General features: G+C 40.9%; 2 protein-coding genes across 8 annotated transcripts in view; both read left to right on the top strand.

Moving 5' to 3' along the window:
* Window positions 1–14,042, top strand: ulk1a (unc-51 like autophagy activating kinase 1a). 3 transcript variants are annotated; one of them, XM_008276729.1, is made up of 27 exons: window positions 1–463; window positions 563–655; window positions 744–785; window positions 2,123–2,155; window positions 2,276–2,312; window positions 3,643–3,816; window positions 3,972–4,045; window positions 4,140–4,241; window positions 5,473–5,531; window positions 6,762–6,844; window positions 6,933–6,983; window positions 7,079–7,167; window positions 7,310–7,466; window positions 7,577–7,637; window positions 7,845–7,925; window positions 8,220–8,345; window positions 8,442–8,545; window positions 9,263–9,360; window positions 9,658–9,782; window positions 10,013–10,116; window positions 10,337–10,462; window positions 10,946–11,103; window positions 11,261–11,436; window positions 11,540–11,658; window positions 12,388–12,545; window positions 12,663–12,798; window positions 12,915–14,042. In XM_008276729.1, exons 1-27 carry the CDS (start codon window positions 374–376, stop codon window positions 12,956–12,958), a joined length of 2,700 nt encoding a protein of 899 aa, XP_008274951.1. In that variant the 5' UTR covers window positions 1–373; the 3' UTR covers window positions 12,959–14,042. The 3 variants fall into 3 exon arrangements, with proteins under 3 accessions (XP_008274951.1, XP_008274952.1, XP_008274950.1); XM_008276730.1 differs by having other exon boundaries at window positions 9,655–9,782; window positions 11,264–11,436; XM_008276728.1 differs by having other exon boundaries at window positions 9,655–9,782.
* Window positions 14,043–14,390: 348 nt separating this feature from the next.
* Window positions 14,391–17,358, top strand: part of ep400 (E1A binding protein p400) — a 29,578-nt gene continuing 26,610 nt past the window's right edge. For 4 of the 5 annotated variants that reach the window (XM_008276727.1, XM_008276726.1, XM_008276725.1 and 1 more), the window contains exons 1-3: window positions 14,391–14,565; window positions 15,203–15,249; window positions 15,926–17,280. In XM_008276727.1, the coding sequence (XP_008274949.1) occupies window positions 15,961–17,280 (1,320 nt within the window). In that variant the 5' untranslated portion in view covers window positions 14,391–14,565; window positions 15,203–15,249; window positions 15,926–15,960. The remainder of the gene's footprint in view (window positions 14,566–15,202; window positions 15,250–15,925; window positions 17,281–17,358) is intronic. The other variant, XM_008276723.1, reaches the window with a different exon arrangement.

Here is a 17,358-nt window from a genome sequence, read left to right as displayed (position 1 = left end):
TGACTCAGTACGAACTGCGTTTAACAGCACAAGTACTACTTTTTGAACTCGTACCAGCTCTGGAAAGGCGACATGGACTAATTTCGAGTCGTTAAACAAGCACATTGGACCGCTAGTTTTTTTTGTTTACATACTGCTGTTTATGACTGCGCACGTTGTTGGAACTTTTTTTCTCTGTTGACGGAAACTTCGTAATATTGTCATCAGTAGTTTCTCGCATTTTAAAGCTTGTCACATGTGAAGACGGTGTTTTTCATCAATGAAATGGGATTTACCGGCACCAGGGAAGTGCTGCGGGACCGTGTTTCAGTTGGAAAATTAACCTCTTGAACCTGCCGGGACTTGACTTTTATCGACATAATTTTCTAAATCCATGGAGTCTGTTGGGAAGTTTGAGTTCAACAGGAAAGACCTGATTGGCCACGGCGCCTTTGCAGTGGTGTTTAAAGGCAGACATAAAGAGGTAACTTTTAATATCTGAGACATGCTTGAATTTGCCTGCTCATTATTGACATGTGTGAGGCTGGTGTATTTATAGTCTGCTTTTTTTCCCCCCCACAAGAAACGTGACTGGGAAGTTGCTGTGAAGTGTATTAACAAGAAAAACTTTGCCAAGTCACAATCTTTACTTGGGAAAGAAATCAAAATATTAAAGGTAATTTTTTGAAAAAAATGTTTCCCTATATTCTGTGTCAGTTTCCTATAGTGTACCTTTAACAAAAAATGTTTTTCCAACTCTCCAGGAGCTCAAACATGAGAATATTGTCAGACTTCTTGACTATCAGGTAAGGATTTTTTTTGGTCTGTCCTCTCTTCCCTCACCTTAACTCACGCAAAACAAATACACAAGCATCACTGCACACTTTGCTGCCACATGATGCAAGTGTTGACATGTTGCTGAAACACTGAGCGTCAGTTGCTCATGCGGTGCAAATATGGCTGTCGGATGTTGTAGTTTATCATGTGGCCGGCAGGCCTCACTGATCTGAGCTAGAAGCTTTTAGAAGTCCTTCTTCATAAATAAATCATCATAAAAGAGTGAAAAGTTGATTCATGATCGATCTTGAGCATCTGATGGACCAACTTAAATACATTTAGGACTTCCTGCAGCTGGTTAAAGCCAAAGCCTAAATGTCTTTGAACTCAGCAGGTCACATGTAGCACAGCACACTAACCATTTGGTTGAGTTCGCCTGAGTGCATGTGTGCTTCCCTCTTCTCACCTTACTGACACCTGCCAGACAGCCAGACGTGGGTGAGCTGATCTCTCACTCTTTCTGACAGATGGCAAGGTGCTGCCGGTTAAACAATGGCTTATAGAGCACAGAGCGTTGTCTCACACGAGATACACACCAGCACGAAAGGCCAGTGAGTCTGGGTTGATTACACTCTTGAGACGACAGCTCAGGCTGTTGTGGACATCAGTGTGTTCATTTTCCTGGCATCTGGACAACCTTCAGCCACTGTTATCTTTTATTGCGATACTTATTACACAATAATAGCCTTAGAGTGGTTTTCTGTGGCAGCACAAGTGGTAAACACTCCTTAAGTTTCACTCAAGCACACAGAACGTATCAGCTTTGACTCTGCAAAACGCAATTTGCATCCATGTTCATTACTTTCCATTGAAGTCAGGTGGGACTGACACCTTAAACGTGTCACCCTGTTACCACACTGCATATCACTTCACTGCTCTGTGACGTTTTCAAAGGCAATGAAGCTGGGTGCTGAATTGGGAAAGGGGTCCAGTATGACTCGAGGGGGAGGGGGGGATGGCAGAGCAGAGCTGGACACTGGATACAGTTTCAGGCCCCTGAGTGCACTGTTGTCACAGTGCATGTTCCTCGTTTCTAGGAGTTTCTGGAAGCCACTGGCAACAGGCCCAAAAACAGTCAACTCGATCTAAGAAATTAGCTGATGTCACTTGTTGCATAATGTGTTGCTGGAACTCCAATGGATTTTAGGTGTAATCCTCTTCTCTTTCCATCAATGTTGAATTTATTTAAAGTGAAAGCATTTATTTACTCACCCATCAGATCAGTTCTCAAGTATCTATTCTTGGCACTACCTTATTTTAGAAACTATCTTGTTGATCATTTGCATTTATCTGGTTTCGTCAACAGGAGATGGGAGGGTGCGTGTATCTCGTCATGGAGGTGAGTTGTGTTAGAAATGCTAATGACTGCACTGTTTTAGTGTGAAAATGCAAATCACATCCACCAATGAGACACCATTGTGAAGGCCTCTGTTAAGACTTGTCTTTCTTGTCTTTTCAGTACTGCAATGGAGGTGACCTGGCAGAATACCTCCACTGTAAGTTTGCCTCACAGTGTAGAACTTAAAGCTCACATCTCATTAAGTTTTCTGTTTCAGTCTGTTGCAAAAAGGAGACATTTACACCATGACATACTTGCTGCTGCAAGAGAGGACCAGTGTCACAGTTTGTTACTTGTAGGCATGTTTGGAGCAGCTTAGAGTTCTGCTGGTGGGTCAGTGTGGCCTTTAAGAGGCTTTGCTGAGCTTTTTCAGTGTTTTAAAGGAATAATAGGATTTTGGCAGGGCAGCACAACCATCGAGGTCAGATGTGTTCTACCAGGCCAGTGGGTAAATGATCACAAATACTCACAGATACTTAACCCAGAAAAATTTAAACCTCTCACCCCGACTTGTGATTAAGTTTCTCTCTATTATCTTTCCTGCAAATTATCTACAAACAAGGGCAAAAGGAGAGGCCAAAAATAAATCCCCACTTTTATGCAGCTGCTAGTGTTGCATCTTGTTAAGGTCTCACCATGTTTGTATTCTCAGAAAAATAAAAAAAACTTTTCTCACTAAAAAAAAAAAATCCCCACCTCAAGTTTCAAGATGTGTTTTAAAATATGATGATGACATAGCTGAGGGCACGGAGTAGATTTCTCTCAGGCTAGATTCACCTCGTTGGTGCATATCTAAGACCTGATGTGAATCCAGTGTTGCCACTGTGCCAGCACTTCTTATATTGTAGAGTTGCCGATTCTGTCTCCCTGCCAAGGAGGCACATACAGCTATTTGCAACACAACACTCAAGTCACATTTGGTTCATGGAGCACCCACATGACCTCACCCATCTGTCACTGTCTTATCCCCTGTCCTCTGGTGGAAAAACACTGCAGCTTGAAATACTGGATGCACTGGGAGGGGAGGGGTGGGTGGGGGGGCTAGCATGTGACAGAGCTTTGACTTTAATTTTCAAATGAAGCGTCATAAACAAAATTCTCCACAAAGTGTGACCGCAGTGGCGCTGGCGTGATTAGGACTGTGCTTTGTCATCTTGCATCATATCAGAGTTTGATGAGAGTGAGAACAAACAAAGCAAATCTAATTTTTAAGGAAGATCGAGCACTGCAGCTAAGCTTTTTTTAAAAAATTGTTATATTAGCTATTTGTTATAATACCTTTGTCAGTTTCAGATATTTTCCAGATATATGCTGTAAACCCTTAAACATTTCAACTTGGTGGTGTTTCCTGTATTTAGTTATTTCTCACTTTACACTTTATTTACGCTCCTTTTGTATCTACACATGATGCAATATGATAAATCTTCTATATATTATCATGCTGACTTTCTCCTCTAACCCATGCATTTCATCCCTCTGACCAACAGCTAAGGGCACCCTCAGTGAAGACACCATCCGTGTATTTCTGCAGCAGATTGCTCAGGCCATGAAGGTCCTGCAGGGCAAAGGGATTCTCCACAGAGACCTTAAACCCCAGAACATTTTACTCTGCCACCCAGAGGGGCGCAGGTCCAGTTCCGTTAACACCAGCATTAAGATAGGTAATACACCATATACAATAAACCAACAAATTGTTAGAAGATTTGAATGTACAGAATGTGGTCGAATCTCACTATTATGTTGTTGCTGCATTATTTGCATATATGGGAAGTGTATGTCTCTGTCTGTCCCTCACCTTTTTTCTCTCACCCTCCAGCCGACTTTGGGTTCGCACGTCATCTCCAGACAAATACTATGGCAGCCACGCTGTGCGGCTCTCCCATGTACATGGTAAGTATTAAGGTCTCTCACTGTGGTTTCCTGTGCCAGCAAGGTGTAATGTCACCGTGTCCCTGAGCTGTAATCTGTGTTTGTCTTGGCACAGGCTCCTGAGGTCATCATGTCCCAGAACTATGATGCCAAAGCTGATCTATGGAGCATCGGTACTATTGTGTACCAGTGTCTGACTGGAAAAGCACCATTTCATGTGAGTGAAAGCACATCAACAAACACCCACGAAGACCCTGACGTTGCTCTTTTTAGATGTTGAGTTAAATAGATTTAGCAGTTTGCTAACAAATGCTTGCTAATATCCTTTACATAATCACAAAGGGTCATGAGATTGTTTTGCTTTAGTTCTTAAAAAGGGCTAACTAATTACCGCTAAAAGTAAACATGATTCATCCCTTTCATAACATAGAGGAACAACATGAATCATAACATAACCATTAAAACCCTCCTGCCTGCCGGGTGACACTCTCACTGATCTCCAGTGTTGCTGGTTGGAAAATGCTGGAACAGCATGACTGCTTCTTAGTATGAGCCTTGTTTACTGATGGGGGGGGCATGCGGAAATGACTGTGAGCCATTTCTCTGAACCCAGAGTAAATAATGTTTCACAATCATAGCTATTACTTTCTACCATTCACGTGGCTGCTCAGATTAAACTGTTGAACTGCTACGTGCATAGACATGCCAGTGTTTTCCTCACCTTTAGTCCTTTTTTTAGTTCTGATTTCCCCTTTTTATTGTCTTGGATTTGCAAGTTCAAAGAACAAATACTGTTGTTCGACCTTGAACCTGTTGCGGTTATTTATGTTATAGTTTCCTTGAATTCATTTTCTGTGAGAATGAGAGGGAGGATACTCTTCTATTTCTGCCTGGCAAGTCACTGAGTTGAGATAAGTCCAAGGGTTAGTGTGAAGTTGGATGATGTGGATGATGATGAGGATGTTGTTTGTTTAGCTGGCTTAGCTGGCAAGCATTCCACTTTGCCCTTGGTGGGATCATCAAACACCCACATATTGTTTATATTTGGATAATATGCAATTTCGCACAGCTATGCTTTAACTGTTGGGCGGCTGTGGCTCAGGTGGTAGAGCGGTTGTCCTCTGATCGTAAAGTTCGATCCCTGGCCCTTCCGCAGTTGAAGTGTCCTTGGGCAAGACACTGAACCCGAAGCACCTTGCATGGCAGCTCTGTTGCCATTGGTGTATGAATGTGTGAATGGGTGGATAAGAAAACATTGTAAAGCGCTTTGAGTGCCACTAAGGTAGATAAGTGCAGACCATTTACCATTTTGTAAATGACATAGGCAAAAAAAAATATTCAAATGCTTGTTTACAGGGACCAGGTGCATTTATTTGCATATGTTTGTGTGATTGTGTGTGGGTGGTCATTTTCAAGCGTAACTCACGTTTTTATGTGTGTGCGTCCAGGCCAGCACACCACAGGAGCTCCGTCTCTTCTATGAAAGCAACAGGACCCTGTTACCCAGGTCAGTGCACCTCCAGATGACCTCCGACCTCAACACACATATATACTGTACTCACACAGTCCACGGGGGAAGATGATAGGAGGAGTGTAAACAGGCATTACTAGGAAATCTGTCATCTCTGCGCTCAGTTTGCTGATGAACATTAATCTGCTGCGTGCTTGCGCATAATTTTACGTGTATGTGAGTGATGTTTCATGTGCACTTGGATACTTTACAAAACACACGCAAGTGCACAAACACAGACACGCATATAATTAGCGCACAGTAAATAAGTCCCATACCGCCACTAAAAATAGTTTTAATGTGGAAGAAACTGATACAGACACCTGACGGGACCAGTCATCCAGGACATTCTCCAGCAGCCACTTTCACACAATTGATATTTGAAAATGACCAATATACAATGCTACACATATTATCCTGTCAGTGGTGTAATTCTCTATATAAGGTTTTGTCTCGTTATCAGAAACTACAGATGCCTTAATAAGCAGTTCTCTTGGCTACATCATTCTGAACACTGAATCTCTTGATACTCAGAACTTGGACTTGGAAAGTGTTCAAAGGGATTCATGGATTGTTTTCCTACTGTTTTCATGGTGTACTTTGCCAGCCTGTGTATGGCTCACAGCCATGCTTATCTTCTGCGGTGATAAAGCTGGATGATAAGATAGGCTGTGTGGGGAGGCATAGTTTGTTGTTTTCTTCTCATTCTATATATAACCTGCTCCGAGGTGCCAGCTAGTGGCCTGTGTGGCTATCATTTTCCACATGACCCACATAGCTCAACACAGACGTAAATACACACACAGACACACACACGCACACACGCACACAGTCTGACTGAGTGTCACTATGCCTGCAGGTTTTTATACTAAAGTCATAAATTAAATTAAAAATTCACACATTTTACAGCTCACTGTATGTTTATGAACCATAACTGACCTAAATACCACTTAGATCGGCAGCAAAGTGCAAACACAGTGAACAAACTGAAGCAGCAAGTTCAAAATAATAGCATGCTCTATAAACATGTAGGCCACACGTGCACCTCACTGTATAAAGCTGCAGAGATAATCCCATCCAATGCTTTTCTCCTCCTCCTGGATTGTATTGTGCATCTAAAATTATTGGAATGAACCAGCAAGCGAACTTGGTGATGTGATTTATATATTAAGTGGCATTATACCTAATCAAAATTATTCTAAATTAGAAGCATTTGTATTTTCCCAGCATCCCAAAGGAGACTTCTAGTAACCTAAGACACCTGATGCTGGGGCTGCTGCAGAGAAACCACAGAGAACGAATTAGCTTTGGTAAGCCTCTGTCTTTTAATATTCAGAATTCATGTTAATGATTTGATTTCAAAACATTTTTCTTACATTTAATTCCTTGCATTTGCAGATGAGTTCTTTCACCATCCATTTTTGGAGACAAGTTCATCCACAAAGAAATGTAAGTACAGTTTCTTGTATGTGTCTGTGCAGCCTTGTATCAATAAAGAGGCTATAGCTGCGGTATAACATGTATTTGTTGTTTTTTTTTGACAGGCTCACCAGCTCCCATGCTGTCCTACCCCAGTTCTGGCTCAGGCAGCTCCTCTAGCAGCTCCTCCACATCCCAGCTCGCTTCGCCTCAAGTATGTACAAAGCTCTCATAGGATCACAACAGAAATAAGCTATGAAATGTAAAAGAAACACTCAATGTATTGTTTACCTGTAATTTCTCATAGATAAATTTCATCAGTCCTTCTTTTTTTTTTTTTTTTTACATTCTCTTAGCATTCCGATGGAGAGATGCACCGACTTCAGCCTAAGGTGCAGCACTCCCCTATACAGGACACCCCCGGCCTACTGCTGAAAGAAGCAGCCAGTCAGGACAGTAGAAACATCCCATCTTACACTGAAGATTATGTCATGGTGCCTGCACAGTTTCCGAGTAAGACCTCTGAGCCTCACTCTATAGTTATCTGGATTTTTCTTTTTAACTGTGTAGGTTCTTTTTCACATCAGCACAACAAATCTATTTCCTTTTTTTCTGCTATGTAGGTGATTACACATGTGAGCTGGAAGCTGGGTCACCCATTGAAAGCTGCATGATATACAGCGGGTGAGTAGTCGCTCTTTAAGGTGCTCAATATCTAGTCAGTAACTCAGTTGTTAAGGATGTGATTTCAGTGTATGGACTAATTTGAAATTCTGCCTGATATATGACACCAGTTTACTACATGGAGGGTTTGTTTGAAACGTAATTAATGTTAATGTCAGAAAACATTACTAATTTGTGCAGAAAGAAATGACTGTTATGTTCCTTCAGGAGCTCACTAGTGGCTGAGAGAGGACCAGGAAGGATACCAGCCATCCCAGACCTGCTGCACTCTCCCTCCAAGCCTGTTAAGTAAGCGACAACCAGACAGGTTTATATTTTTGTAGTGGGAAAATAAAATTGTTCCGAGATATTTGATTAGATTGATTGATTGAGATACTTAAATTGTGTATGAACATAAACCCAACAGTATGTACAGTGTATTCATGTTATGTACAATATGAGAAATTCTGACTTTAGAACCTGTGCATTTACTTTTTGTACAGTCCAGTGATATTTTTAAGCAATTTCTAAAATGAACTAAGTCAGTCCTGACTGCCTATTCCTCTGTGCCTAATTACTCAACTTCCTCTTTTAACCATGCAGCAAGCCTGATGAAGGAGTTGGCCGGAAATGCAGCCACTCAGTGCCCATTCCCGTCCCAACTCAAATCCAAAACTATCAGCGTATGGCGCAGAACCTGCAGCCCGTCGGGTTGAATGGCTCTACCAGGCATGTACAGCCGTCTTACCCTTGCACCCAAGTGACCTCAGAGTCCTGCTTTTATCCATTTTCTAACTTTGTCTTACTTTGTCTCATGTCATTCAGGGTCACATTATGCTGTGCTGGCAGCAGCAGGGAAAGTTCCCCACAGTGTAACTCCACAAAGCTGGCAACTAGAGGAGGCCGACCACAACAATCCTCGCCACGAGGTAGCCGTCTCATTTGGTTTTTGTATCACTTACCTTGAGAGTGTTTAGCTCTTTTCACATTGCTGACTTTGTCAAGCTCTAGAGGGAAAGTTTTGTGTCATTCAGGCATACATGTCTTATTTGGCATCTGGTATGCAAGTGCAGATAGAAAAGAGACTTATGCTGTGCTACGTTTTACTATTTGATAGTGAAATCTGCTGTCTTATTGACAGGATGGGATTCTCTTTTATTTCCTATTTGCTCATATGCTGTATGCAAATGAATTTTCATGTATACAACTGTCATGAATGAACATTGGAAATGTATGAATAGACTGTTGGTCAGATTATTATCATTGTAGTACAGTGAAAGGGTTAAAAAACAAAAACGTATTATTCATAGACTGACACAATAAATTGCAATCAGATTTAAAGGCTTTTTGTTAAGCAAAGTGTCTTCTGTCTCTGTCACAGTCCTGCAGCTAAACGCTCACACTGGGTGTTAACTAAGATTTCACCATCTGACTCAGATATACAACACAAATATGTCATGTTCAGTCTCTGTACCCATTTTCCCTCTGACTCATCTACTTTTACTTTTGACTACACCTCGAGCAAATGCCAGAGCTTGTCTCATGTCTTACAGAAGTAGTTATGAAAGTAAAAAGAAATGATGACTTGAAAACATTGTATACTGTTTTTGATCATAGTTTTGATTATCTTTTTGATATCCTGCTAGTGGGAATGATCCCAAAGACTTCGGAGCAGACTCTCCCACGCAGCACAAGAACTGGACAGCTCACTAACTCTCCTGATGTGCAGGCCGACAGCCTCAAGGTCAGCTTCTATACATACATATATATATATTATTTCCCAAAAAAATACAAAGTTCAAAAATTATTATTTTGTCATAAACACACTTCTGTGCCAGTCTGTTGGTCACATTTTACATTGTTTCACAATAATGGCACAATAATTTAAGTGGTGCAATTTTGTTTCATCGCTTTTTAAAACAACAAACATGACGTGACTTATTCTTCACACTTCTTATAAGGGCAATACATTTTAACAAAATATTTACACACAGCTGAAGCAGTGGAAGAGGTTTGAGAACTATCATTTCCTTTTCAGCAGACGGTTCAACCAAGAATGCCAAACCGAACCAGGACTGTCCCAAACCTGCAATCCCTTGACACATCTCCTCCTTCTCAGACCAACACCAGCAGGAAGCCAGACAATAAAAAGGGCCCTTTTAAAAGGTCAGAAGAATAAAACACGAATACATTATTGTGAATAGAGCAATTATTGTTATGTGAAAAAATATTAACATTCTGCAAAATGATAAGGCAGTGGAATTAAATGTGAATTTACATGTGCTTATGCTAACATTGAACATCTAACTGTCATTCACCCGGAGATGTCACGGTAAAACTTTCTGATAAATTATTAAATGCTCACACTGGTGTCTGTGGCTGTATTGAATGTGCAGGTCACTCAGCACTGGCAGGCTGTCTGACATGCTGCTGAAGGCAGCCTTTGGAACTCACCTTTTTGAAGAGGAGAGTGAATATGAGAAAAGCATGGATATAACAGGTACGAGTGCAAAGAACTATAAGTACAAGCAGCTAGATGATTCCTACTGACACTGTTTATCGTTATAACGGTTACTGTCACAGATTAGAAAAGTGCCTATTTTGATCAATTTCCTAAAATGATCACAACCATGGCATTCAGTTAGTGGACTTCAGTTTAACTGGGCTACATTTCAGAATGTAGCAACCATCTGACTTGAATCTTTTTTCTGCTCCTACAGCTCCACCTACTGGTTGTCATAAAGTTTTTCACTGCTCAGAAAGTCCACCTCCAACAATCTTCACTATGGGCTCACCATCCAGTGAAAACACTCCTCCTGATACCATGCTATCAAGGACAATCTCAGGTAGGTGTTCTAACTACCCTGAATATTGACTTACTATTGAGGGCATACATTTTTAACCATTGTTTTAGCTTATGTTACAGGAGATTTGTGAAAAGTCTCTTATTAAAGCATAATTGTGAGTAATCCAGTGAGAGTGGATTTTTCTCATGTACTGTTTCTCATGTTTGGAGTTGATTAAGATCAAATGAAACAAGGTATAATTCTAATTAGTGTGTCAAGAGCACAACATAAGTATTGAGTTTTTGAGGTAAACCATTTAACCCCTGGTGGGTAGCAGAGCAAGCAGATTTTCTCACATTAAAGTTTCAGTTTGCTGTGAGATCAGGCCGTCACATGATTGCACTTGTTAAGGGTTTATGTTTTTTTAATGATTAGTGTGAACCTAAAACATGTTATCAGTTACTCTCCTGCATCTCCATTGCACATACGGTATATCAGGTGTTCAGGGTAAAACTAACTTGGCTTTTTTTCTCCTCAATGCAGGTTCCCCCAACTACATGAATTCAGCCTGGCTACTTAACAGTCGCCCTCTGCAGCGTCGAAATAGCCGTAGAAATAGTGAAACTGAAATCATGGATGCAATTGCACACAGCAGTCTGATTTTTCACCCTCCAGAGCTGCCTGAAGATACACTGATGGAGGTACAGTCAAACACCGATAGTACTGTGGGATGAATCCTCCAGATTGTTTTAAAGCTACAAGATTAATGTACATTTAAAGATGAACTTAAATTAGAGAGCTTTGGAGTCCATATGAACGGTGTCAATATTCACAGTGTTTTATGTGTCCTTTTCACAGCAGACTCACACCGATGCTCTGAGTGATTTGCGCTTCACCTTGGCTTTTGTCCACTGTGTCATGGAACTGGCTTCTTCTAAGGACCCAGGGCTGGATACCATCAGCAGTCCAGATATTTCTTTTCTAGAGCAGAGCTTGGTGACTGATCAGATCAGCCTTCTGAGTAGAGAATGGAGGTGAGAGGCATGACGGATTTAACATTTTCTCTGTGTGTACAGTAGCTCCCTCTGTTTACAAAACCTCTTGGAAATGACTTCTGTTTCTTATGTGATGTTCCAGCTATGCAGAGCAGTTAGTGCTGTACATGAAGGCTGAAGAGTTTCTGTCATCAGCACTGCACACTGCTAAAGGAAATATTAAACAAGGCCACCTCGTTGCCTCTGCTACAGTCAAACAAGGTAAGAAAAGGAACCTCAGGTTTTGAATATCAAACATTCCCCTTTTGTAGACTTGAAACATGTCTGGTAAATGTTTGCAGTTTGAAGTCCTTCTAAAAGAAGAGGAGCCTTTTGGTGTAGTTGAAAAATTGAAATCAATAAAATTGCAGAGAGCAGCTTGGCTCATTCAGGTTTTTCTAGTGTGGTAGTATAACAGAAGCTGCTGCAAGAACTTAATGACCCATAACCCCAAGCTTCCCATTATCTAAACCTTGTTAGAACTTATAAGGCAAAGACAGTTCTGTTTTTCTTTTTCATTAAATTTTTTACATTTGGCTGCAAGCCTCCAAACTGATTGTTTGCACCTTAGAGTGGTTACGAAGGATGCACAATATACTATTGTCTCCCCCTCAAAACCTGATTATGAGTGGAGATCCTTGTCTCCCTCTCGCCTCCCCTGGTCTTCTGCCGGTTACTATTCACACAAGCATAGGGCTGAGCTGCACGAACACACACACATACACACATATAGATGAAGCAAAGGCAAAGAGGATGCTGAAGACAATGAAGCTGACTTGAAACAGTGTTTGTTAACTGTAAGTTCATCAGTATGGGAGGCAGTACAAACAGTTTTATCAAACACTGCTGAACAACCAGATTCCAGATTGCAGAGATGTGATGTGTGAGTCTATATTTATTAAGCTTGTATAATAATAAAATGTTTTCGCATATTGTATTTATTTTTTGCAGTGATCAGGAAGCTCAATGAAATGTACAAGAACTGTGTAACATACTGTCGCTCCCTCAACAATCGGCTGCAGACGTTCTTGCTTGACAAACAGAAGCTCATGGACCAGTTCAGTGGACTCACAGCAGAGAAGCTCATCTACAACCACACTGTGCACATGGTGAGCTCATTCTACAGCAGGGGATGATGATGATGTTCATTCCGATTCTGTTCTGTATGTATCAAGTGTACATCATTATATTAGCTCTTTAAATGTGTATGTTCTTATTGCATCCAGGTCCAGTCTGCCGCTTTGGATGAGATGTTCCAGTTTGGCACAGCATCAGTCCAGCGCTACCATAAAGCCCTCCTGCTGATGGAGGGTCTGTCCCGGAACCTCACTGAGCAGAAGGACATTGACAGCATTGATAAATGTATGTGGAAGCACTATGACACACAAAGTACAACACAGTAACTTAAAATGCAATATTCAGACAACATATGAACCCATTTCCTGTGTAATCATTTACATTTTTAATTTTTTTTTCAGGTAAGCAGTGCATTGAACGACGTCTCTCAGCTCTGCAGACATAAAAATATCCATCAGCTCCACCACCTGCATTGTCTTGCCTCACCTGTCTTGCCTCAGCATAGATAAATTCTTAAAGATTGTCAACACACAAGCACTTTGATCTCTTCTAAGGGAAATGACCACTGGAGCATCTGCTCGCATCCCATTACCCAGTCTGAGCTCTCGAAATAAATGCTCAGAAAAAACTGGACGTTTTGGACAGACAGATTGTGTTATGATTGCTTGAATATTTTGATCAGGTAAATCGTTCTGAATATTTGTTTTGTTACAGACTGTATGTTTTGATGTGTTTCCTTGTTTTGCACATAGAATAATCTAATAATTTAATAGCACATTCATGTGTTATACTTGAAACAAAAAGTGTTTAGTTCTGTTTTTTTGTGTGTTAGAAACCTTTGTGTTATGTGTATAGCAATGTTCACCGGTCCACCGGACTCTGGATATTTTGGATGAGATGACCAAATGTTGCCAATGTGTAGCAATACGAGTTAAACTGTGCCTATTTTTTGTACATTTTTCATCATTACAGAATAGTGGATGCAAAGGTAATGAAAGTATGCTTTGTCATCATACAGAACAATTGCTTTATGACTGCCAGTCTTACAGTCATACAGACTTATACCAAGGAGTGCAATAAGTATATTTTGACATTTGAATGAGATTTTTGTTTCACAACAGCTGATTCAAAAATACCCTCCCCTAGGCGGTGATGTACTCAGTCATGAGGGACTTAAAGTGACTTTAACTGCATGCCACATTGTTTATGTTTATCTGCTGTTTGCGTGCCTGTTTGTTTGTTTGTTTGTTTTTTTAATGTTTCAGCTTTGCTCATTTGTTTCTAGAATTTTATATTTAGATCACTGCAAATGGTAACCTGTGAATGAATTTGTACTGAATTTTTGTCTCATATGACATGAGCTTATTACAATCGCATATTCAATACTTTGTGAAAATGTTAGCATTAAACGGAGGTTTGTGTGTCTTTAACCAACTGCCTTTTGTATTTGTTGTTTCAAGACTGCCAGTTGTATTTGCCAGAATGAGTTACATGGTGTGTGATCAAAATAAATTGAATTTATTATTAGATTTTCATTGAGTCTGTCTCAGTTCGCATGCGAGATTAATTCAAGTTGTCTAATTGAAGTAACAAGTTAGATTTTTTTATTCTATTTTATTTTTTTTATCACAGTAATGTTTTATCCTAAATTCCAAGCTCCAAATAGGCTTCTTAACCTAACTGGAGCAATGATGGGTTTTGAAAAACTAAATACATAGGTTTTTATGTTATGTTATTAGTCCTTTGGATGAAAATGATATCGTTTCCGACATATACATTCTTATTAAAGTTGATCAAATAGCCCATGGTTACATGAATAAAGCTGATGTCATCTGTTCATACTACTTCCCAGAGTCAGAACTACATCCGGGTCACACAGAAGGTTGCCGCGGTCGCCATGTTGCTGAATGAAATTAACCTAGCTCCAAAACATTGAATAGCAGCTAGCAATATCGATATTTTATTTTTCGCGGAATAGCACTTGTTACAGCATGTAACCTAATATAAATATGACTTAGGATTTATGAAACAACCACAGAAGCCCCATTCCCTGTAAGTAACACCATTTAAGTGATAAATGTATTTATTTATTGGCGGCTGGCCTGCTAGTAATAACAAGCTAATCGCTAGCATTGGCTAGCACGCGTCCCGTAGCAAGGGTCACTGTAATTGCTTATATTACACATGCACTATTATTGCAAATGTTACAGTTTGACATTTCAATTAGTTATTCGCATATTTATCTATGTGTGGCAAAACCATTTGCCTATACCCACATTTTACCGACATTCGCGTTTGTTGTCTTTAACTGTAAGGCTACTTGCTAACGTTAGCCAACGTTACGCCCCGGAGCGAAATTGGAAGTGGAAGCTACCGTCGCAAAACGATGTATATTTAAACCAATACCCAGTATTTACTGCCATAGATATATCTGTTGTAAATGTTTCTTGTAAATATGATCTCGTTTTGAAGGTGTTAAAACGGCTAATGTGTAGCAAACTGGCGAATTTCTGAACGTTGTTGAGAATCTCCCGTAGTAGGCAGCAGTACCAGAGCTATTCAGCATCATCCGTATCAGTTGCTAACGTACATCACCTTTGTTTGAAATGCATATCGACTTTGGTTGATTCTGTGGTAAACCAAATTGGCATTGTCATTTTCATAATACGATCATGTGTATCTACCACAGGTGATAAATATTGTAGCTGTTGCTTACAAGTGCAAACAGTTGTAAAGGTGAGTTATTAGCGTAATATGATTTGTGTGTATCACATACACATATAACTGTAACGTTATTACGTTACTTTTCTGGATAGATAATCTGATTTTGTTAACACATCACTGTGAATATTATATATTTTAAATATGCGTAATGTACAAGCTTCCAATAATGAAGTCTCCTTACCTTCATATTTACAAATATCGTGGGGTGAATGAAGTTGAACCCTTGTATCTGTCTGTGTGTATAAAATTCATGTACATAGTATTTTAAGAAGAGGGTGATATTGAGATAATCCTCTGTCACAATTAATGTAATTTCACATCAAGTTAGTATGTTTCCACATATATTTGATTTTCTGATGACACAAAGGAAGAGAACTTGACTGTTATTAAAGTAACCTGGCTGGAATGTCTGTTTCAGGTTAATACAATAAATAATGTACCTGACAATTCAAGGAACAACACAACACTTTTAACATAACATATTAACAGTTTTTGAAAATTCAATATTGCCGAAAAGACATTATGCATTTGGCAGCTCATGAAGTCGCAACTCTGCAGACAGTCATTCTCTAATAACCCAGAAAAAGCAATACTTGAGTAACATCTGATAAAGAACTCTGATGATTTTTGTTTCACATTACAATGATAAAATCCCATATTTATGTTCTTTACTGTGCCCTTTCCACAGATTATTGTGTTTAGACATAGTCACAGTGTCACGCAATGCACCATGGAAGTGGATCACAGAATATGCAACGACAGCTCCAGAGATCCAAGTCTGTCAGTGGGTCAGAAGCAGACGAGCAGCAGCAGCAGCAGCAGCCAACCATGGCAGCTACGCAACAGCAAGCTACAGTTAACCACCCACAGTCTCCTGTGACCACTTTTTCCTCTGCTGCCAGCCCTTCAGCCCCCCAGTCGCCCAATTATCAGATAATAATGAGTCGTAGCCCAGTCACAAACATCACTTTACAAAATGTGGGCCAAATGGTCACTGCTAACCAGCAGATTACCCTTACCCCACTCCCCATCCAAAACCCAGCATCCCCTGGCTTCCAGCACACGACACCTCAGTGGAGGTTTGAGCATGCTCCATCCTCCTACATCCAGGTCACGTCACCAGTGCCCCAGCCCATCCAACCCCAAAGTCCCACCCAGCATAGCCCAGTCCCTCTGCAAGGTGTAACAAGACCAGGAGCGCCTGCAACAGCATTGGGTGTGTGTGGACAGAGTCCAACACGATTTGTTGAAGCTGGTATGTTAGTGCGACAAATCAGTTTAGGCAGTCCATCGGGTAGTGGCCACTTTGTTTACCAGGAGGGAACAGGACTGGCCCAGATTGCCCCAGCCTCATCTGGCCAGGTGCAGCTGACTTCTCCAGGAACGCCAGGCTCTGTGAGAGAACGTCGTCTCTCTCAGCCTCATTCACAGACTGGAGGTACCATTCACCACCTTGGACCTCAAAGTCCCGTGGCCACTGGTGCAACTCTGCCAACTTTGGGCAGCCCTGGTCACATCACCACTTCCAACCTACCTCCACAAATCAGCAGTATCATTCAAGGACAGTTGGCGCGCCCTATGATATTTGAGAAGACAGCACAGGGTGTGGTTACTGGAGTAGGAACCACAGCCACAGCCTCATTTAGTATTCCCTCCTCCATTCCACCCTCTAGCCCCTCCCTCACCAGTCCCCCCCAAGGGATTCCCAACAATCCTCTGGCAGCCACCAGCATGACTGTGGGCACCATGAAGAAGCAGGTTGCCAAGAAATTGGAAGAAATTGCTCCCTCTACTCCAGAGATTGCCCAGCTGAGAAAGCAGTGCTTGGAGCACCATACCAAGAAGATGGAGAGCCTGAAAGAAGTGTTCAAAGAATATCTGATTGAACTTTTCTTTCTGCAGCACCTCCAAGGGAACATGATGGACTACCTAGCTTTTAAGAAGAAGCCTTGTGTTCCCTTGTATACTTACCTCAGACAGAATGATTTGGACCTTGAAGATGAGGAGGAAGAAGAAGAACAGTCTGAGGTCATTAATGATGAGGTATTACAAAGTTTGGCTCTTTGTGAGATCAAGTAGGGTTTATACATTCGGGACTGTATGTTTATATCATTTGAATAT

The sequence above is a fragment of the Stegastes partitus genome, unplaced genomic scaffold, assembly GCF_000690725.1.
Source record: "Stegastes partitus isolate 25-593 unplaced genomic scaffold, Stegastes_partitus-1.0.2 Scaffold79, whole genome shotgun sequence".
In the NCBI taxonomy this organism is placed as follows: Eukaryota; Metazoa; Chordata; class Actinopteri; family Pomacentridae; genus Stegastes; species Stegastes partitus.
This window is presented reverse-complemented; position numbering and strand designations above follow the sequence as displayed.

Excerpts from the sequence above, each read along its gene's own strand:
- ulk1a (XM_008276728.1), top strand. The coding sequence starts at position 374 with ATGGAGTCTGTTGGGAAGTTTGAGTTCAACAGGAAAGACCTGATTGGC. Across the intron at positions 7,467-7,576 it reads GGTGCCTGCACAGTTTCCGA|GTGATTACACATGTGAGCTG; the intron begins GTAAGACCTCTG and ends TCTGCTATGTAG. Across the intron at positions 12,546-12,662 it reads ACAACCACACTGTGCACATG|GTCCAGTCTGCCGCTTTGGA; the intron begins GTGAGCTCATTC and ends TATTGCATCCAG.